Below are 22,835 nucleotides of genomic sequence, written 5' to 3'. Positions count from 1 at the left end.
CCAAGCCAATTAATTTTGATTTCACCTCTATGACTGCTGAAACGGAAGTAATTTAACTCTTGCAGAGGTGCTACATTCTGTAATACATGCAGTGTGTGTGTGTATATACAGTATTTCATTTTTCAGCGATAATTAGGGTCAGTGAAAATGTATTAAGAGATGGCTGCCTTCCATTGCTGGTAAAAATATATATATATCTGCGCCAGGTTCTGAGTCACGCAATTAGATTTCCCCAAAACCGTTTTCATTGAATAATATCCACAGTCCACGATAATTTTTGTTTAACTCATCCTGGCAACGACTGAACCTTTTAAGCGTGATTCCAAACAGCGCTGCCATTAGCTAATGGTCCAAAATAATAACATTACGTGATTTCTAGCCGTGTGCGTATAAAATTACCTCACAACTTGCCACGGGTGTCAACGTTTTTATTGTTGATCTGCGCCAATTAATGAACTACACAGGATATAGCAGAATCCAAATCCTGAAGGCATACTCGGTATGTATTTATGCTACTGTGTGCTTTCCTTTGTTGCTAGGTGATTAGTGCCTCATTAATAATAGTACTGCAGTAGTGTTTATGTGCATGCCTCTACTGTACATTGGGGGATTGTGGGGAGCGGTAGTGTCGTGGTTAGCACGTTGTGCCTCAAACCTGGCGACCCCACGTTCGATTCCTGCTTATGGCCAACACCAGTTACATTTATCTGAACTGGACCTGGGCCTCCCCTAAGCTCAACTCAAATGAGTACCTGGTGCCATAAACATCGCCACCGGGGAGACAAAGGCGACCGGGTGTGGTGCATACTCTTTGGTTTTTTCGTTAAAGTCACGTAGGTAATAAATTAATTAAAATATATGAAATTAAATCACGACGTTTCGGAAGCACCACAAGCAACCGTCATCAGGTGTTGACTGCTCCAGCAAAATTACTGAGCAGTCTGATGACGGTTGCCTGTGTTGCTTCCGAAACGTCGTGGTTTAATTTAATTTATTTCAATACATTTTTTTACCTACATGACTTTAACTAAAAAACCAAAGAGTATGAATCCTTGCAGTCACGAAAGCTTCAAATCTAAAGGGTGTGGTGCAGGCCAACCACCTCCTCGTGTGCCTTTGCCGGCCTTCATAGCTGCTGCTCGCCAAGAGCACTCGCCCCAACGAGTCTGTTGAGGCTAAACGGGGGGATCTTTGTCTTCTTTGCTGTAGATTGGAAGCAATGGAAGACACTCGCTCCGAATGACTGGGCTCAGCACCATTGACTTCCGTGCCGGATTTTCCAAGAAACCGACGATGGACTTCAAGTCGACCTCGAATCGCCCCGTACAAGGTCTGACCACCAACTCACGTTTGCACAACACGAAGCTAGCACGCACTTTCAAGTTCTACATCATATGCTCTTTCACTGGTATTTCAATGTAATTCTCCCATCTCCCTTAAAAGCCTTAAATTCGACTAAATATATATATCTGTGGATGTATCTGTTTAACGAATGTTCGTGTCAGCAACTTATGTGAATGTGGTCACAGCAGCAGCCGGATGGATGTTGATCCACATAGCCCACAATCACATTACATATCGCGCTGTTACTTCTTTGCTGACGAAACCGAGTACACGTAAAGAAATCACAAAGTTAACCAATCAACTCACGTCTCGTTAAAAACGCCAAAACGCGGCATTCTGCGACGTTGCGTCGAAAAAAACCCGAGCAATCGCTCAATCTCAGACCGATGGCTTTCTCAACGTAGCCACTCGACAACGCTGCCTCTCCACAACACTCGCGCAGGCATCCCCACGTTCGTGCTGCTCAACACGACGGGCCTGGAGCCGCACGCACGCGTCGACCGCCTGGAGCTGCTAAGCACGGCGGGCCGGAGCCTCAAGACACTGCCCGTGCGCTACCACCCGCTCCGGCGGCCCTTCAACATCTGGAACGTCACCGAGTTCGTGCCGCCCACCGAGAGCTTCTTCCTGCGCGTCACGGGATACGACCGCGACGGCTACCGCTTCCAGCGTGTGTCGGGCGTCTCCTACTCGAGCATCGTGCCCGGTGACTGCCCTCGTAGCGTTCCGTGACCGCCACCGAGCGCGCGTCGTCCGTGGCCCGCGGAAGGCTCCGGCGTTTGCGTTGAGACACCGCGGACAACTTCGCAGATGCATGGCGGCTTGTTACGCGTTCGCTTGTGAGGGGTGATTCACCTCGGTTTGGGGTGGGGGGGGGGCTGTGGGTTTGAATGCTAAACTCGTACCTTCGCAATTTTTTGCGAGTTCAATGGCAGTCGAGGGTTCAGTCGCAGTCTAAGCAGCCCCTCGTCCCTCTGGGGCCATTAGAATAATAATATAACAACGATTTAAATCGTTGTTCTACTTTGCATGTATAGGGAGCATAAATGCCTCGGCATCTCAAAGCGCCTCACATTCACCTCAATTTGAAGAGAACCCCCAGTGAGAGCTGTCCGCGCCTCGGCACTGACCTGCAAGTGGGAATTATTCTGCCAATAGGGGGCGGTTATTGCTACTACCTAATCCCATTGGAGTAATTTACAGGTATATATATTTATTGTGGCAATTTTGGACTGTGACCCCCGGCTCACAAATGAGGTCAAGGGATCTTTAACAGCCACCGTGAAGTTGGCCGTGCACGTTACGATTGATGCCCCCCATTCAGGCCGGTCGGCCTGCAGGTCGGCCTGCCGGACTCGAACCGGGGACGTCTGTAACACGTGGCAACTGCACCATTGCTGGGCTACCTCACCGCCTGACACGGGGACAAAACAAATTCTGCTCTTGGAAGGGCCGGTTGCTGTCATAGGAATGTGGACTTTATATGACTAGCTCAGGATGATGAAGATGATATCGGTACAACATTTGTTAGGAAACCATCCCAAACAAAGAATTTAATGGAACCTGATGAGGAGCACCCGGTCGCAACAGTCGGCCCGGTGGCACTGCAATTTGTGCACTCGGCTCACAATCAGAAGGTCGCGAGGTCAAATCCCGGATGGGGGGTGGGGGGATCGACTCTAGCCCATGTCCCTGGAATCTGTAAAATATGTACCACTAACAACTCAACAATGCTGCCCTACGGCGAGACTACCCCTACAGCGAGGCTTCCCACAGTCCCGTCAGAGAATGTTGCATTTCCACCAATGTCTCAGGTCCTCCCAAAGGAGACGAGCACCACCCAAGACCCATGTCGGAAGGCCACTTGGGCTGCGTTTGCTATTGGGCCACCTCACTCACCGGGGGGACTTATTCTAACCTCCTCCCCCCCGGCACCCAACAGAGGCCCCGAAGGTCAGCATGCCCGTGCGCACGCCCGGTTACTACCTGCAGACGGGCTACATCCCCTGCACCGTGGACAGCCTCATCCCCTTCACCCTGCGCTTCAGCAAGGACGGCGTGCGCCTCGGGGTCGACCAGTTCTTCAAGCAAGTGCCCCCCCCCCCGCCGTTCATGTCCATTAATTCGCGTCCGTTCATCCATGCATGAATTTATGTGTGTTCAGCATCAATTCGTGAATGCATTCGTTCTTTTGTTTACCCTTTCTTTCATCATCATCATTCCATTTCACCAATTCTTCAATCGCCAATTAATCGTCCATTCACTCATCCATCCATTTAATCACACATACATCCATCCATGAGTGAATCCTTTCTTTTGTCATCAATTAATTCGTTATCTATCTTATCATGCATTTGTCCATTCTTCCAATATCAGACCATCAGCATTTATCATCAATAATTCATGCATTCATCCATTCATCTATACGTTGTATCCATCCACCCACTCGTTCATGTAGGACGGACTAGAGCAGGTCACTTAGACGAGTCATGGAGACCTAGGACCTTAGAAGCAGATGATGGTGGTGGTGATGGGACTTCATGATTAGTTCTTGAAGTTCATATCGTCAGTTTAACGAGAGCAAGACCTGAAGTCGGATTCATAAAATAGTGTCAGGCAAGACCTTAAAAGTCGAGCGCCGACTTACCTGTAGAATGTGGCAGAAGGAAGGAAGCAAAGGAGTGGTGTGGTGGTGTCGGCGGCGTGGGCCGTGACGACCTCTTGACGTTGACCTTCGCCGCTTGCCGTCGTCGCCCCCCCCCCCCCCACCGCGTGCAGGGAGTCGGCGGAGGCCACGTGGGAGCTGCCTCGGGTGTCGGGAGTGGACGAGGGGTTCTACGAGTGCGTGGCTGTCAGCGCCACGGGCACGGGGCGTGCACGCACCTACCTCGACGTCACAGGCCAGTCCTCGCTCGTGACCCCCCCCCCACCCCCGCAGCAGGGTCACCGGGACCCCGCGTGTGGCATGTGCACGTGCACGTGGAAAGTACCAGCGATACCAGTACCAAAAAAAATTGAAGAAAAGTCTCGCGATGCGACTCCGGTCGCCAGAGCCGGACCGAGGATCACGTAGCACAACATTGTCTCCTGCACGGCCAATTCCACCGGCATCCACCAAGCCTCGGCAGAGGCTATCAGAGGGATTAATAACCTTGACGTGCGTGTGTAACGTTAGCAAATTTCATCTTGCCGTAGGAGAGAAGGAGAAGGCCGATACCAACACCTGTGCTACCGCTGTGATCGTCAGGAACACTGGCGATCCACACTGCCAATACGATGACCACCTGGTGTCACGGTGGCGAGATGTTAACTCCATCGCCTGGCATGCAGGAAGTCGCGGGTTCAATCGCAATCCTAACGCCTGTATATTTGGAGTTTATATGTTCTTCCCGTGGTCGTGTAGATTTCTCTACACGTCCTCCAGTTATTCCCTCCATATTTAGAAACGTGCGTTAATAGTATTTGGCTGCTATAAATTTCCACATGATAAACCACTTCGTTGAGCAATAAAAAGTTTATTTTACTTCTAGTGCCCGCGACATCAGCAGGACCACCAGCATCAGAATTCCTAGGACTTCCACCCGTACATTACCACCATCGCCAACAGCATCACCATCACAAGCACTAGGGTTACCATTTCCAACATTATCATTGAATCAGTGCTCACACCACAACACTAAAAGCAGAATTAGAAACATCACGAGTATTAGGATTCATTCTGTCACCATTCATACCAGCACCACTACCACCAGCTCAACGACAACCAGCAATCGCACCAATATCATGGCCACCACCCATTCCTACAACCACCACCACCACACAACCAGCAACAGCACCAGAACCACCTCCATTGCTACCAACAGCACAGTTACTATGACCAAAAAAACGTCAAAGAGAAAGATCCCCAATATAGCCTTAAAATTTACTATTAGAGCAAGTGCACCTATGAAGACTGGCACGGTACATGAGGGGGTGGGTGGCCAGCACCACACCTGGCCACCTTTGTTTCCCCAGTGCGTAGTTCGAAGTGAGTAGTTCGAAGTGAGTAGTTTTACGATTTACGATTATACTGTATATCACTTTCACGAATCAGCCCCCAAATGTAGTCTCCCATCATGTTCTCGTTATACTGTCCTTGGTAGTGGCGTTCAAAGTCCAGTATATCCTGGTGAAACGTTCACCTTGCTCCTCTGAGTACGCTCCCATGTTATCCTTGAATTTATCAAAATGAGCATCAAGGATATGGACTTTGAGGGACATCCTTCAGCCGATTGTGCTGTAGTTCTTCACCAGAGTCTCAACCAGCTCCACATAGTTTTTGACCTTGTGATTGCCCAGAAAGCCACGAACCACTGCGACAAAGCTGTTCCAAGCCGCTTTTTCCTTACTAGTGAGCTTCTTGGGGAATTGATTGAAATCCAGGATCTTCTTTATCTGTGGTCCGTTGAAGACACCGGCTTTGACTTTTGCCTCAGGCAGCTGAGGGAAGAAGTCTTGAAGGAACTTGAAGGCTGCCGACTCTTTATCTGCAGCTCTGACAAATTGTTTCATTAAGCCCAATTTGATGTGCAGTGGTGGCATCAGCACCTTCCGGGGGTCCACCAGTGGCTCCCACTTGACATTGTTCCTCCCCACAGAGAACTCGGTCCGCTGTGGCCAGTCCCGCCTGTGGTAGTGCGCCTTGGTGTCCCTGCTGTCCCAAAGGCAAAGATAGCAGGGAAACTTGGTAAAACCGCCTTGGAGACCCATCAGGAATGCCACCATTTTGAAGTCTCCGATGACCTCCCAGCCATACTCATCATACTTCAAGGCGTCCAGCAAGGTCTTGATGCTGTTGTAATCCTCTTTGAGGTGCACGGAGTGAGCCATTATGGAGCAGCACGGCTTTGAGGCTCCTCGATGAGCTGTCAATGAAGAGGCGCCATTCATTCTGGTTACAGGCGATTCCGATTGCCTCAAACAGACTGGTCACATTGTGGCAGAAGCAGAGCCTATCTTGATGGGTGAAGAAGCTGCAAAAAGGTTGGTGACGCTGCCTCTGATCTGCGACTTGCACACTTTCATCCAACAAGGTCCACTGCTTGAGCCTCGATGTCAAAAGCTTGGCATTGGACTTGGTGAGACCAAGATCTCTGATCAAGTCGTTGAGGTCTTTTTATTTGGGGTAGTATGGGTTTCTCTCCTCAGCTCCACCTCTGAAATTGTCATCTATTCTACAACGTCTTCCTTGCTCTCTGACTTGCTGCTCTCTTCTAAAGACGGCTGATCTCTCTCCGGAGGAGTGGGTACGGGGAGCTCATAGCAGTGTGGCACCGGGGCGATGGATGAAGGAACGTCCGGATACATGATAGCAGGTGCATTCTTGCCAGTCCGACATTTGGAAGGGTCCACCATACAGAAGTAGCAGTTGCTTGAGTGGTCAGTGGGTTCCCGCCAAATTCTTGGGATAGCGAACTTCATGGCTCTCTTTTCCCCTCTGTACCATCCTACAAAAATACATTTATTTCACCCATGAATAATGTATAAGAGATTATCGCAACAGTTTTCATATATGATATATATATTTTTGTTTCAATAACATTGGAATTTGTAAAAAAAAAAAAAACTTTTGACAATTAACTTTTTTTTTACACATTTTATGACGTAAAATTCCAAGCAACAATTGCCCATCTTACCTTCCAGAGTTTTTTTGCATTACTTGCAGGTTAAATGAGGTGTCCAGGGTTTGTCTTGATCCCTGATAGGCATGCCGAAATATGCCTTGTAAGCCTCACACATCTTAGCAGATGCTTCCACAGATACATTTTTTGCTCTTGTCTTGATAAATTAGCCGCAGGCATTGCAAAATGCGTCTGCCGGATGCTTGCAGCTTCTTGATGCCATCTCAGAAAAATGCAGATATGCATCCACTTAGGCAGCTGGAACTAAACTAAACTGGTGGGCTTAAGGCCCCTGTATTTATACTACTATTTATATTACTGGAAAGTTCTAGAATGTTATATAAGTTACTCCAAGTTTACTCAGCACTGAATCTATCTGGAATGTTCTGGAAAATAGGTAAATTTCAAAATATCACTGTCCTGGTCACAAAAGCAAAGTTTATGAGGAATAATAGCCATTTTCTGTACTTTTGAGGCATAAGCAATTAGGAAATAACACTACCCAGGAACAAAAAAAATTGTTACACATTGCCATAAACATTTCTTGAACTAGGAAAGCCTCACTGAATTAAAGTTTTTTTTTTTCCTGAGGGTTCCACTTGGCACATCTGACCTGTTTCTTTTGTCGGGTAATTTTGTAAGTGGAAGGAAACCAGAGCACTCAGCGGTGAACCACATATCAAACGAGATTACAGAAACTAAAATAAAACCCTTCCCAATAGTTCTGCCTTTTTCTGTACTATTCTCATCCTGAGCATGGCAACGTGGAATACGTTCAGGAGCTAACTGCCACTGTCAAGGTCTGCTCGCCACGAGAGGGTTTCATTAGAGAGTTCGTGTAGTTCTGTTGTTCCTCCATTGAAGGAGCGCAGACTGCGGCGGTTTAACGTCCTCCTATCTCCCGACACGTCACAGCCCCAGCAGGTAGGTTTCTCAATGGCACAGTGACCTGTGTGGGCAGGGTTCAGTAAGCTCTGCTACCAAGGTGCTGGGTCACAGAGGGATCTTTACATTGCCACCAAGCCCAGAACACGCCATAAATCCCCACTACCCATCGTGTACATATCGGCTTTACTGATTCACCTCTGTCAAAATACAGACTTAAGTCGTTTCACGCTCCACTTGCCTGATGTTTGTCAACCTGCCGAGAGCGTTGATTCAAATTGAGATTGGTAAAGAGTGTGTTATGCTCATGATGGCGACATGACAGAGAGAGCGAGAGCTCTGATACAAATTGTTCAGTGTGTCTCCGCGTAGCAAGGTACACGTTTCGTGACCGTTGGGTGCTTGCAACATCGAGTGACTTAATCTTTGTATTCGAACTTTGGTAAATTAGTAAATGCGGAATGCTGTACCATGGTGGATCACGAGGAACAGAATTTGGCAAAACCCTCTCCCGGATTTTTTTGTTTCTTAAATGTGTTGCGAGAGAACCTTGGGGGAGGGCGTTAAACTGCAGGGTTTAGGGTTTGTAAAAATGCCGCTGTCGTTGGGAATTTGTCCGAAGCTGAATGACGCAGAGCGCCTGGCTCACGCAGGGTGAATGCACTTTCCAGGATCCAGTGTCAGCAGAGAAAACACATCAAGCACAGCGTTCTCGAATTCTTGGTCAACCCAGGTGTATCCTGTGCCATAAGCTTGTAAGCAGAGTCCAGTGCTTCTTGCCTGGTTTTTTTTAATATTCTCATTGAAGAATACAGTCGAAGTTAAAAAGCAATGCCACTGTCGCAACAGGTTTGCGGCAAAGCATCGATTCACTGGTTCAGTTACATGCATCGATTAATTTCTCTAAGACTAAGTTCCATATGATTTGTTTAACACGTAGGCTTTCGCGACCAGTATTATTCATAATGAAGTTTTTGGGTTAGATTGCGTTATTATAAATGTGTCACAACCCTCCACCACCCGACATGGCCAATCAGTAAAAAACGTGACGCATTTTTTTAATGATTTATGTAAATGCTATGCATGTATACGTGAATGTATGCATGTATACGTGAATGTATCAAAAAGTGAGCAGAACTGTAAAAAAACGAAACATAAGACAGATTATAATAATGTAAAGTGAGATGATATTTTCCTTTTTTTAAATGAAATTACAAAGCCTATTGCATAAGCTGTTCAGTCACCTGCATAGATGTATTTCTGTGTCCCCGTATACATTGGCTTTCTCCTGATACTCTGGCTTTCACCCACGTGCAAAGATGCTTGCAAAGGAATTTACCGAAACATTTCCAATAGAACTCTTCTGAAAACAGAGCGATGTGAGCCAGTAAGGCTTTCCCGGATGATACAGATTATTGTTTACATAATAATACATGTGCTGAATGTGCTTGATTGTGTACGTCTTTGTATTGCGGAATCTCACCACATATATGGACCATGATCAAGTTTATGGCCTTAAGATGCATTTCCAGTAACCGTGCCAATGTTGGGCCGACCCTGGTATGTGGATGGAGCCGTTGGACCAACGTTGGCCCAGCATTGGTCCAATGTTCAACGTTTACTGGGCTAATACCGGTTCGTTTTACTGAAACAAGTTGGATGACTGGACACAATTCTTAAACAGTGGCCTATATATCTTTAAAATATACGTACGTTTTGTATATGAGATATAAACAGTTGTTTCGCTCAGGTCCAATAGGATTTACCATAGCCATGTGGACTTGGCATGGCTAGAGAAGTGAAAGATGCTTGGGAGGAATTGGAGGCAAATAGCTGGTGAAGAGGTTTTGGAGGCAGCTACTCGAGCTGAGCTCCAACAAAGCAACTAGAAACATGCCCGTGGCCTTCGGGTATAGACACAAGCACTGGATGTTCTTAATTTAATGGCAGGATTTGGTGGGCGACTTGTCAACTGGGAAATAGAGCATTAAAATAAAGCCAAAACAGACATTTTGAAGACGAGAAGAACGCGATGAGTGGGGCACGTGTACAGAATGAAGGACAGACTTCGGCATTGGAGTGTCACCGAGCAGTGGTGTTCAACCGAGACGAAAACCTAAAGCCAGACGGTTCTGATAACACGGTTAAGAGCAGGCCACTTGCGGTCAGCTGAAGAAAGTAAGGTAGCGAGAAAGAAGATAATGAAGTTAAGAGTTTTTTTTGCAGCATCCCCTGCGACGAACGACCTCTTGACATTGACCGCGAACCCCCGCGCTGCCGACCCCTCCCCTCCGCCACCCCACCCAAACAGAGCCTCCGCCCACGATCCGCGCGCCGCTCAACGTGACGGTGGTGCCGGGCGAGCGCGCCGTGCTCACGTGCCTCGTGCTCAGCACGGTGCCCTACAACCTGACGTGGGCGCGCGGAGGCGGCGACGGGGCCGCCCAGCCGCGCGTGCGCGTGCTGGCGAACCAGTCGTTGGAGGTGCGCGCGGTGCAGCTGGCGGACGGCGGAGCCTACGAGTGCGTGGCGGCCAACGAGGGCGGCGTCGCCAGCGCGTCCGCGTGGCTCGTCGTGCAGGGTGCGTCCACGCGGTGGCGGCGACCCGGCGGGGTTCTGGTGGGATCGGGGCGGAGATTCCGTCGACGCGCCCGTGTTAGTTGTTGCAATATCGAGTAGATCGCCGTTTTATGAAGATAAAATGTCAATCGTGTAGACATGGTCGCAGTGAGCATAGAAACAGTGAATGCTTTGACACGATGGAAATCAGTTTTTCTTGTTTATGCCGTGACTGGCTTAACATGGTTGTGGAATCAGCTGAAAGTCGAAGTGAAGACAAAGTGTTGTTCCATTCTCTCTCATGAGCACAGGGCTGGGCTCATCGCTGTTGGTTGCCCAGAGACAGTGGGGTAAAATATTCCAGTACTAAATACACTTTTTTTTTACCTGTTAAGGCCCGCTGAAGTGACCTTTCCACAAATGATTACCCAACGAAGTAGCTTATCATGTAGACATTAATAGCAGCTATATACTCTAAATGCATTTTTCTAAATGTTGAGGGAAAACCCGAGCACCTGGAGAACATGTAAAACTCCAAATATACAAGCATCAGGGTCGGGATCGAACCCACGACCTCCTGCATACTAGCGAGGGAGTTAACATCTCGCCACCGTGGCGCCTACGGCGGCGGGTACAACGACTGCTGTTGACTTCTTATGAAGTGCGATGTAATTTAGCCGCCCAGAATAAAGTGCTGGGTTTTGAAGTCGCAACCTTCCGACTGCGAGTCAAGCGCTGTGATCACAGTAGAGTACCGGGTGGCCAGGTGACAGCTATCGGCGAGCATCTATTAGTGGGCGGGTACTTAGGCAGGCCACAGCACACAAGGGAAGCGAGTGTTTCTAGCACCACGCATGCCCTTCATCTGAGGCACATTCTCGGTTCAAAGTTGAGTTGAAATGAAGGAAGGGAGGCCCAATCCTGCAGCTGACTTTTTGCATGATCGAGAATTGAACCTTGGTCACTGGAAATATAACACAGTTGTGCCCAATCACTACACAACCTCTACTCTGGCATGAACACAGCCCGGATAAAGAGTCCCTCCTCATCCTCACAGACTCATAGTCGTTAGCGAGCATTTCTTGAGACTGCCACCAGCTGAGTCAGCATCACACCGACCGTCGCCTCCTTTTCTTTAGCGGTGACGCTGATCACACTCCGGCGGTGATGTTGAAATATAAATCTGCACAAGCCAAGTTGTGCTACAGGGATTTTAGATTTTTTGTTTGGCACGCTTTATTTTTTTTATGACTTATATTTGCTTTAATTTCTCTGCTTTATTTTGCTTATTTTGCTTGTGTCATTTTGGTGACCAAGGCCACTGCTGCAAATGAGACTCACCCTGGTCTCTTGAGTTCTCACCTGGTTTAACTAAATACAACTTCAAACGTTAAATTGAATGCCACATCAGGTAATCTTTGTAGACGTAACAGAAGCTGTGTCAATCAGCACTCGTGTTCCGTACAACCGTGAATCGAACCTGTGTCACCAGGATTCATGTGCAGTAAATGATCAACATGCTATCAATCTCATCGTGCACATTCACATGCACATTTAGTTACACTTAAACATAAAGTCACACGGAGCCCCATTTTTATCTCGATATGACATTGGGAAGATGCTGTTATTATTGAGCACCCATTAGGGCAGGTTCAGTAACTCAGGCCAAATTCCACACAGTTCAAACGTTAGACTTTTAGATATCTGTTTATTTACACATTCAAGTCAAGCTGTCTATTCGTGTCTGCTTTGTACGAGGACGACCTAACTATGGCAGCAACCGTGGACACATTGACATGGATATATCATCCATAATAGAGGTTTTTGGGTTAGATCGCGTAAATATATAAATGTGTCATTAAAACCCGCCACCACCCGAAACAGCCAACTAGTAAACAGAACGTGGCCAATTCGTCTCGAGTACAGCACACCGGTGTGTTGGATAGCCAAGCCACAACATTTACAAATTGAGTAGCTTGGCTCTCCAACACACCGGTGTGCTGTACTCGTGACGAATTAGCATGTTCTGTTTACGTGACAACCCTTACTAGTTGGCTGTGTCGGATGGTGGCAGGTTTTAACGACACATTTATATATTTACGCGATCTAACCCAAAAACCTCTATGGATGATATTGGTCGCGAAAACATGTTAAACGGATGTATCACATCAACACCCACGTGAATTACATTCATGGCTCACTCACGTGTGACCTCTGCCCTTTGCTCTCTCCTCTCGCTCGTCCTCTTGACAGAGCCTCCGCGGGCGGTGGTGTCGCCCCTCAACCAGACGTTTCGCGCCGGTGGCGAAGTGCACATCGGCTGCACGGCATCAGGCTACCCGGCTCCGCAGATCGTGTGGACTCACAATGAGATGTTCATCATGAACACGGGAAGGTGAGGCTTCACCCAGTACCTCAGTGAGGTGACGAGCATCGACGTTAGTTATATTCTTTCTTTTGTGTTTTTTGTAGAAGTGCCTTGAATAGTTTAGCTGTGTTAAGTGGTAAATTCAGTGAATGGTTCGGCCAAATGCAGTCAAAAGGGCAATGTTCATGTGAGTGTGGAGGAGCGCTCATCTCTGTTGGCAGCTCTGAGCGAGTGGGGGAAAGTCCACATTCCTCGGTCAGTCTCTCCGTTTGACAACCACTGTCTCTTCTCGCGACGGTCTCAGCCTCAGAAAGATGATCAGCGGAGGCAACCACCAACTGGGATTTGAACTCATGCCCTTCCGATTCTGGGTCTAGTGTTGTCTCACAGTGGTGGGATGTCATTCTCCAGACAGCACATTCTACCTTCACCTCCTGTCTAGCCAAAGAGAAATGTCCACTCGAACCGAAAAGGTTTTGCTTGGAGTGCGGTTCCTTTGATTGATGTCTCCCAACCACATCATCATTATCAGACAAAAGAGCCCGGGTGTCTCCCACTCCATCAAGCGTGGGGCAGCACTCACTTCTTATGGAAGCCCTGAGGCGGTTGTGGAAATTCCACATTCCCAACGCAACGTGGCCAGAAGCGCTCGACTCATAATTCACAAGGCTGAGAGTTGAAATCTTGGACAAGGTTCGACGCAGTCTAAGCCCTCTCCAGGGTCAATAAAGTCGGTGCCGCTGTGCTGTGATTGTCCTGTCGAGAATCTCGCGCCATCGCGGGTTTTTGTGGTGTTACTGCCGCTGGCTCATGGCCGCACACTTGAGACGAATGCTGCCACAATGCTTATTTGAGCAGTCAGATAATGTTGCTTTTTGACTTTAAATTCTTCCATGCAATTCATTGATTTCAATTATGAGAAAAGCCAAGCAATTTATATGACATCTCAAAAAATCTAACTCTTGCTGATACCCAAGTTGTCATAAGACCTTAACAATATTAATAATAATAATAAAACACTGTTTATAACGCGCACATATTTCATGAATCAGACGCCTGGACAGGTGAGAGCCTGTATGGGTGAGAGCCTGAACAGTTGAGAGTCTAAACATATGACAGGCTGAACAGGTGAGAGCCTAAACAGGTCAGAGCCTGAACAGATGACATCCTGAACAGGTGAGTTTCTGGTCAGGTGAGAGCCTGAACAGGTGAGAGCCTGAACAGGTGAGAGCCTGGACGGGTAGGACTCTGAACAGGTGAGTTCCTCAACAAGTGAGAGCTTGGATGGGTAAGAGCTTTGAGCTGCTGCTTGAAGGTGGATGATGCTTGGACTCTGCGTGTGTGCGATGGGAGAGAGTTCGAGATGATTGGTGCCACTATGCAGAAATGTCGCCCAGCCAAGACATTTCTTATTGGAAGATTAACCTGGTTCCTTTTTTTTTTTAGTACAGGCGGTCCCCGATTTTACGACACAATGCGTTCCTGGAAACCGCGTCTTAAATCGGACCTTATTTTCCCATATACAGTCGAAAGAGTAGAAACATCACTTGCAGATGTGTTGTTCCTTTTATCAGTCATAATTCATGTAATAATAGTAATAAATCCAAACACAAAATACTTCACGTCGGAAACCAGACCCGCTGCGTTCAAATGTGTTCAGAGCCATGTCGGAAGATGCATCGTAAATAAAATTTTCAGCGTTGTAAATCGATCCGCAGTGGTGTAATATAAATTTCGTAAATGTGGATCGTCATAAACCGGACACGTCCTGTATATCACTGCATGTGAACATAAACAGGGAACAGAGAGACACTCGCTCAAACAATCTGTACGGGTGGATCAGCCACGTGCATGCCGGCAACCCCACCGTGTCCCGTGTCTCCCGCTGTGCGCCCAGGCACATGGTGGACCAGGAGGGCTCCCTGACGATCAGAGACACGGTGCGGCGCGACGCCGGCACGTACGGCTGTCTGGCCAGCAACGCCGCGGGCACCGACAAGCAGACTTCCCTGCTCATCTACACCGGTAAGGTGCCACTGCTCAAATTAAATGTCGCATTGCGCTCACGCCCATTTGTAGAAATTCCACACCCCCTATACCTGTGGCCAGCTGGAATAGGGCAAAACAGCCAGCGGCGTGCCCACAAATTTATTCTCATTTTTATATAAATTGACTGGGGAGTTGATGATTAGTTGAACCGCTGCTGGGAATGGAACTTGCAAACGGTCCAATCGTGGAATGCTTTGATGTTGTCTGCCGGCCGTGTCGCCCTTGAAAAAGAGCTTCTTTGCTTAATGGACTTTACTTCTGATTCTGAACCGAGCCCCCTCTCACAGCACCGCACGATTAGAGATTACAATACTTTTCTTAATTTTTACAAAGCATTTTCACCGGGACCTATGCTTTTTGAGCAACCAGTAATGTTTAGTAAATGCATTCACCACCCTTTTAAAGCACTTGATTATTATTTTCATTATATTTTATGTACATTTATGAACATTTAAAATTCATAAGTGTACCATTGTCACTGGTGTTTTGCTCTTCTGACTGCACCATCTGAATGTTATCTGGTGTCATTGAATACCACGTGTGTAATGATAGTTCGGAGTGGTGGCGCGCACTGCTGTTAAACTGGCTCCCTTGGGTTCGATTCCAACCCCTGCTCACATCGGTGGCGAGGAGCGATATCTGAATCAGTTTAACCCACACTGACCAGCGTGGTAAAGTATGGGACACACAACCGCTATGACTGACATGGTGTGTCGATGCCTTCATTCATCCAAAAGTGGATTGACCAAGGAATTAAACGTATTATTCATGATTAATATGCAACAATTGAGTTTTAGATTCAGCTATAAACTGTTCAGATACAGTTCATATGGCAAGCGTAGAGTCGTAACGGATTGAGTTTTTGAGGCAGGCTGGGTCAGGATTGGGCACTGTGGAGAATTTTGATATTTTTTTGCCTTATCACCATAACAACAAACAAATTACATATATTTTAGAATGCACAATAAAAAAATATACAATTAAGAAGAAGAATTGAAATTAATAATAGAGGATTTTGTTAGATCCCGTGAATATAAATGTATTGTAAAACCTGCCACCACCCGACACAGCCAATTAGTTAGGTTTATCACGTAAATCACACTTGCCAATTCATTACTAGTTCAGCACACTGGTGTGTTGGAGAGTAAACGCACAACATCTGCAATTAAAATAACGATTTAAACAACGTTAAAGCTTTATCGGTGATTCCCATACTGTCTGCGACACTAGAAAAGAAAATAATTTAAATACGCATCTATAATACCTATAGCAACATTACGTGTATTTCAGATCAGGGATGCAACCGATACAATCAAAATATAGCCGCTGGTCTCCATTTCAAGGAGTGGGTGTAGGAATCGGTGAAGATGGCAATACCGTGGAGGTAGGGCACAGTGGAAAAAAAACAGCATCGGATATATAAACTAATGTCACCACGTGCATCGACATCGGCCCGTTAGGAGCTCTATGCTATTTTGTGCGGCACATTCCTCGCGATTTCGCTTTAGCGCGCGCAAAGCAAAAAAAACAAACGCCCTCTGGCACTTTTCAAGCTACATTACCTGACAATTAGTGACAAGGGGGTTACGACGTTCGGCTTGAAGCACGCGGCGGCGTGTCTGAAGACTCCCATGAGCACTTGGCCAAGCACGCGAGAGACATCAGCAGTGGCATTTGTAAGCGGGTGGTGGTGTTGGGGGGGAGGGGGTTGGAAGGGTGGAGGGCCAGAGGGGATTTGGCACCGTATTCCACAAAACTTTTGCGGCACTCTTTTTGGAAGTATTTAAAAGAGACGAAAAAAAATGGTTCCAACATATATATAAACATGGGGCAAATGGTGCGTACCCGTCTTCGCCGAGCATGGCAAATAAGCACATGGTGTTTTCTGTGCTGGGGGTTTTTTGCAAGTCTCGCCGAACACGAATCGGCCGAATACATTTTTGTGGTTTTGGCAAGCGCAGCCCTGTTTAAGAAAGTAAAACGTGAAGTGATTGCATCTCTCTGATCAAATGAGAGATGTGGCGGTGCTCACTTCCATAGATGTCCCCGAGGAGCCACAGGTGGAAATTCCACATTTCCATGGAGGGGGTCCCAGTGTGTGTGTGTATGAAATGGCACAAGTTTTGGAGAAAATCATCACAAAGTTGCTTAGATGTGAAAAAAAACGTCTTGAGCACAAGCCTTTGACTCACTGCCGGCTAATAGAGTTCTGAATAATGTTGACTTGTGGCATCATGCGGATAGCTGAAATGGAATATAACTTGTGCGTGAAAGCAACAGAAAATCTGTATATATATCATATGAATTTGAAAGGAATGCTGTGTTTTCAAGATACTTGTAGAGATACATCTAAATAAGTTATTTACCAAGGAAAACGTAATCACAAGACTCATCTTGTGTTGTTTTTTTTTACTTAGTTCCATCGAGTGTATTTTGCACAATTAAAGAAACTGGAGTGCTGGGAGAAAACTCTGGGCATATAGACGTGGGGTGCACTCAAACTTTTCAGAAATAAAACAAATATATTTTCTCTACTGCCCCTGACAGTCGTGTAAGGTGAGTGTCTGCCATATTCTCATGATCCACCAACTCTCACCCCTACATCGCCGTGTTCGAGACGGGCACCAACGCACTCCCACACACTTGGCCGTGCTAGTGTAGGAATTAGCCTCGCCTGGTTACTGGTGCGGTTGACTTTAACGGAGCATTCTCACTCAGAGATTGTATAACAGGCAGTAAAATACATTCCATAGTAACAAAAGGAATGTTCTGTGTGTACCACAATAATGATAGTCCTAAAAAAACAAGTTTATTTTAGCATGGTAACCATTCGCACACTTAATCCTAATAAACTCTCCGCACATTCCGAACCATGCAGCCCACAGTATTTCGAATGGGCCCCCTGAGAATGGCAATGTTTCCCCTCACGTCAATTTAATTATTTTTTATTTATTCATAAACAAGTCAAAATGCGGAGAATCTGTTTGGCGCAAAACGCGGAGGCGCTCATTGTGGACATTCCACGTTCACGTCGCTGCCGCATTCTATTTTGTGAACAAACCGTCTTCACGAGTCATTCGCCAATGATCCCAGCCAACGCCAATGCAATGAGATCGTCTTGAGTCGTAGGCGTCGTGTTATTCAAGCGTCATCTTTACAACTTGCCTGATTCGTGCCATCTCCTTTCAATCGTTTATCTCGTTTGTACGAAGTTTTGGTCACCAAATGAGCATAAATGTAACGTGAACACATCATGTTTACATAATTTTCTTCTTTCTTAGCTTCTTAATACTGGCAAAAAAGGGTCCCAGAGATAAAACTGTTTAACTGAAGCTATTGATGCTTTGGCGTTTACATCGTCGTTTTACTATATGCCTTTTGGTGTTCTTTCATCTCTGGTGCTGGTGGGACAAGGCCACGAACACATCGTTCACATATATAATTTTCAAACAATTCGACGCACATGTTGCAACCGTAACAATCAATTTCCGTTGGTTTCACACGTAGGGTTTCAACACCCAATATTGTGATTCTTAACTCGTTTATTTTGGGTAAGATTGTCGTGTAGGCACAATGCCAATGGTTTAACTATAACCCTCCACCACCCGACAGAGCCAATCAAATCAGGTTGTCACGCCGTGGGCAAATGCGCCAGTTAATTTCAGCAAAACCGGATCAATGTTGAAAAGCAATCAAGCAAGAATGTGACAAACTTGATTTTAAGCTTTCGTGACTGCAAGAATTACTCTTTGGTTCTTTCGGTAAAGTCACGTAGAAATAAAATAATCGGGGTGGATTTCTACACATTTCTCTGTGTGTCTCTTTTAGTCAAATTTCACACTTTACTTTTAATTTTAGCAATCTTTGGAAATCGTAATCAACCAGGCTACGCGTTAACTGTGTGTTAGCCGACTCTCTGTATTGCATTACATTACATTTCCAAAAGATTTGCTAAATTTTGTTTTCTCAAATTATTTCTCTCTCTAAAATTTAGCAGGCTCTCATAGGGCCATTCGATCTTCTTTCCCTCGGTCGCTTCGGGGTGGATTCATTGTCATGCTAATTTCTCTGCTCCAGCAGCAGCCACCAGCAGACCCACCTCTCTCTCTGCCCCCCCCTCTCTCTATATTTAAGGCCTAGACATAAAGGTTTTGGGTCTCTGTGTGTCTATGTTGTGTGTCTCTCTCTGCTTGTGTGTCTGTGTGTCTCCGTGTCTGTGTTTTGTCTCTCTCTCAAATTTAGTTCTACCTGATGACGGTTGCTTGTGTTGCAATTAAAACGTCGTACTCTATTATTAAATTTGTTTTCTTTCTACGTCACTTTACCGAAAGAACCAAAGAGTAAGAATGTGACAGTTTTTATTTTCATACGACGTTTTCCCCGGAGATCACAGCCAGCGTCGTCAGGCGTAACACCTCTTCTTATTTTTCACACTGTGATACTGACCAAAAAAAGTCCCATGACAAAACTTCGTTTGATTGGCGCGCTGGCTACGTTTAGCGACGAGCAACGGCGTTGAGGGCCGGTGTCTGTGGGGGCCGCGGGGCGGAGGGAGACGGGCGGCTCGGGTCGAACCACTCAAACGCAGTGCATCTGGAACTCGTCAGCCGTCTCGTGGGTGCTCGGCGCTGTCCGTGACGCGTTTAATTTACGACTCCCTTCCCCCCTCTATCAGGGCGGGCGAATTGAACCCAGGTGAGAGGATGAGGTGGCCGTTGACCCGTGGCCGTTCGGCCGCCTGAGATATGTCGGAACATGTTTACAGGATGAAGAACGAAGTGCGGAGCAGATGGAATTGTGTCTTCACACCCCGACCGGAGACTCACTGCTGTCCATGGTCACTTAAGTGGGATTGGTTTTTTTTTGCTGCTTTGTCAACAAAGACAAAGATCCCCCGGATAGCCTCAACAGACTGTTGGGCCAGCATGGTACACATGGCGGTTGGTGCGATGTTTACACACCACACCAGGTATTCATTTGAAGCTGAGTCGACCTAGGGGAGGCCCAGGACCGGTTCAGATAATCATCACTGGTGTTGGCCGTGAGCAGGAATGGAACGCGGATCTGCGGGTTCGTAGCGCAGTGCGCTAACCGCTACACTACCACTCCCCCGCTTTGTGAATGGATACTACTTTGTGAATAGATACATGCAGACTTGCACACAAAGGTCCCCCCTTATAGCTTTCAACAGGCCGCCGGAGAAAGTGCTGTTAACGAGCATTCATTACGGCCTGCATAGCACATGGTGGGTTGGTGTGGTCAGGAGTATGACCAGCTGCCATTGTCTGCCCAGTGCTGATCCACACACACTGCACTCGGTACTCATTTCAGGCTGAGTTGGCCTCGGGAAGACTCAAGACCGGGTCTGATAAATGTACATATTTCCATATGTATGTATATGTATGTATATCCACATCTAAGTCTGTTGTCCTGTACGACGCGTGTTTTAAAAACGCGAATTGGATATATCCCGATGAATGTATTCGGGAACACATTTTTGTACCGCGGATGCGAATTGGCTATAACGCAGTTTGTGTGAACATAACTACGTCGCGCAAGTAGAAATAAGCGGTCGTCCGGCTGCCTCGGGATAGGATCACACGAGGTGGGATGCTGCTGGATGCTACCCACGCTCCTCAGTCTTTGTTCAGCCTGCGTACTCATCTCACGTGTTTATCCCAGACTGCTTTACCCGATATTATATTTTATTTATTATAACGCCATTTTTCCTTAACGCGGTGTTCTTCAGGAACGCATCGACCGCGAGGTGCTTTTCCAGGCCGATGAAGCCTGTACCCGCCTGGTTTGCTAAATCTGGACACTGGGCAGATATTGTGAACACAGCTGAGATAGTATCCATTGAAATCATATCTGGCAAGGGTGTCAATATAGCATGCAGCACGATTCTCAGTCAGAAGGTTAGTAAAAAGAAGATCCTGGCTGGTGATCGGCTCTGTCATCCATCTACATTCGATAAAATGAGTATCGTTTCTGGGGACATTGAGAATGGTCCTCTTACAGATGAATAAGCTTCCACCATAGCAATGTGCAATTTCCATTCCTTGCTCCGGGCTGCACAGTAAAGATGGAGCACCAGCGACTGCTCTGCTGAAGAATTTTTTTTTTCCGTGACGACACCACTGGGAATACCGGCCCGAGAGTGTTACTTTCAGCAAAGCAGAAAGGGCCTCTCAGCGGTCTTGGATGGAGAGTACGGAGACACGCGCCGCCGCCGCCGCTGCCGCTGTTGTGGTTGAGAACAGCTCCCGCGAGAAGCCGGGTGCGTTAGATTTAACGCTAAGCTGGGGAAAAAACTTGGCAAAAACCCAACGTTGAACGTCGATGGTTGGAGCGTATAACACATTGCTTCCTGTTGGCCGGTTTCTAAAAATGCTCCGTACTGAGAAAAAAAATCTGACATTTTCTCCAGATTTAAAAAATAATATTAAGGCGGCCAGTCACACTGGCGAGGGATATTTCTCTCACTGCTGTTTAAAATTCTTGATTTGTTAGCCTTAGGTTGACTCTTTGAGTCTTGGGCAATTCCACTAAATCTTTAGAATCTCCATTTCTCCCTTACACCTTAGAGATTGGGTTACTCATTGCCCTTAAAAAACATTGGACGTGTTGTCTGCTATCTATTTTATATGGAATAATTGTTCCGTTATGCGCTTGATGAATACGAGGCAACTCTTTCCTCACCACCAGGTTATTTACAACTTGCTCTGTAAACGGTTATGCGTAAACAAAATATAGATTTGAAGTCTTCAATTGCGTAAAACTATTTTTAAATAGCCAATTCTTAACGATCTGATTGTATTCATATTCATGGGTCTTTCGGTAAAGTCACGTAGATAGGTTCAAAGAAAATAACAAAAAGCTACGACGTTTCGATCGCAACACAAGCGGTCGTCTTCAGGAAAAAGGGGGTTAGCTTCCAAGGCAAACTATTTATAAGGGTTTGAAATGGGCGTGGCCCAAATGTCAGCAGCCAATGTGAATGTAAGTGGTGGGCAGCCAATCCGACGATGGTTCGTTTCCCACCAATCAAATGGCTTCCAGGTGAAAATGAGCATGTTAAAGAGAGATTAGCGTGTGAATGGAAAGATCGCAGAGCCGCAACCAAGGGGTCAGTGCGCGAAGTGACTGTGAAAGTGCAAGTTTGAAATGGGTGTAAAGCACAACTAATATCGGAAGGTGTTGTAGGCTGGGAACATCATAGCCCATTGTGACTTAAACTGGTTGATAACGTCCTTCCAATGATTACTCAGTTTGTACCCATCTTCTCGGTTGGAATTGTGTCTGTGTCTATTACAGGGGCGGTTTCTTCATTAGGGCGATTGGGCGACGCACCACCAATGTCATTCAACCACAGAGTCACGCTAGCCGTCACTGTGCCTCTGGATATAGTCCAATCAGCGTCATGCTACGTTCTGTGGAGTACCGCCTCTTTTTGGGCGATTTCCCTCCAGCTGAGAATCGCCCCGAGTGGTCCCATAGACTTACATTCAAAGATGTTTTTTTTCGAACGGGGGCGCTGCAATGCATTCTCTATGGGTTCCGGGAGGGCTCGCCCTAACGTGCTTACGTCATCATACGTGCTTACGTCATCATACGTAAGCACGTTTCATCCAACAATATAATTTGTCGCCACCTAGTGGAATCTTTAATAAAATAAACTTGAGTGGTTTGTTTTAATAGTGAGTATAGAAACAAACAAGATGTATTGTAAGAGTCACTTTATTTTTCATTAATATTAAAGAAGTGAAGTTGCCTCTACATGCTTAAGCTGTTAATTTATCCATTGCATGGGTGGACCTTATCCTTATCAATCAATAATCATCCAGACATTTGCCCCCCCCTGAGAGATTTTGCAGGAGCCGCCACTGGTCTATTATATATGGATGCCTTCATGAACGAATGTTTGTTGATAGCCAGTGGGCTTGCAAAGTACCTTCGTCTTAGAGAAA

General features: G+C 46.6%; 1 protein-coding gene across 1 annotated transcript in view; it reads left to right on the top strand.

Moving 5' to 3' along the window:
* LOC144724423 (hemicentin-1-like) overlaps positions 1–22,835 on the top strand; it is a 262,312-nt gene that overhangs the window by 77,718 nt on the left and 161,759 nt on the right. The window contains exons 8-14 of the mRNA XM_078603538.1: positions 1,210–1,330; positions 1,787–2,050; positions 3,287–3,435; positions 4,127–4,244; positions 10,201–10,470; positions 12,702–12,843; positions 14,714–14,841. Coding sequence (XP_078459664.1) covers positions 1,210–1,330; positions 1,787–2,050; positions 3,287–3,435; positions 4,127–4,244; positions 10,201–10,470; positions 12,702–12,843; positions 14,714–14,841 — 1,192 coding nt within the window. The remainder of the gene's footprint in view (positions 1–1,209; positions 1,331–1,786; positions 2,051–3,286; positions 3,436–4,126; positions 4,245–10,200; positions 10,471–12,701; positions 12,844–14,713; positions 14,842–22,835) is intronic.

The sequence above is a fragment of the Lampetra planeri genome, chromosome 20, assembly GCF_965212315.1.
Source record: "Lampetra planeri chromosome 20, kcLamPlan1.2.h2, whole genome shotgun sequence".
NCBI classification, from domain to species: Eukaryota; Metazoa; Chordata; class Hyperoartia; order Petromyzontiformes; family Petromyzontidae; genus Lampetra; species Lampetra planeri.
Note: the sequence above shows the minus strand (reverse complement) of the source record. Positions and strands in the feature narration are given on the sequence as shown.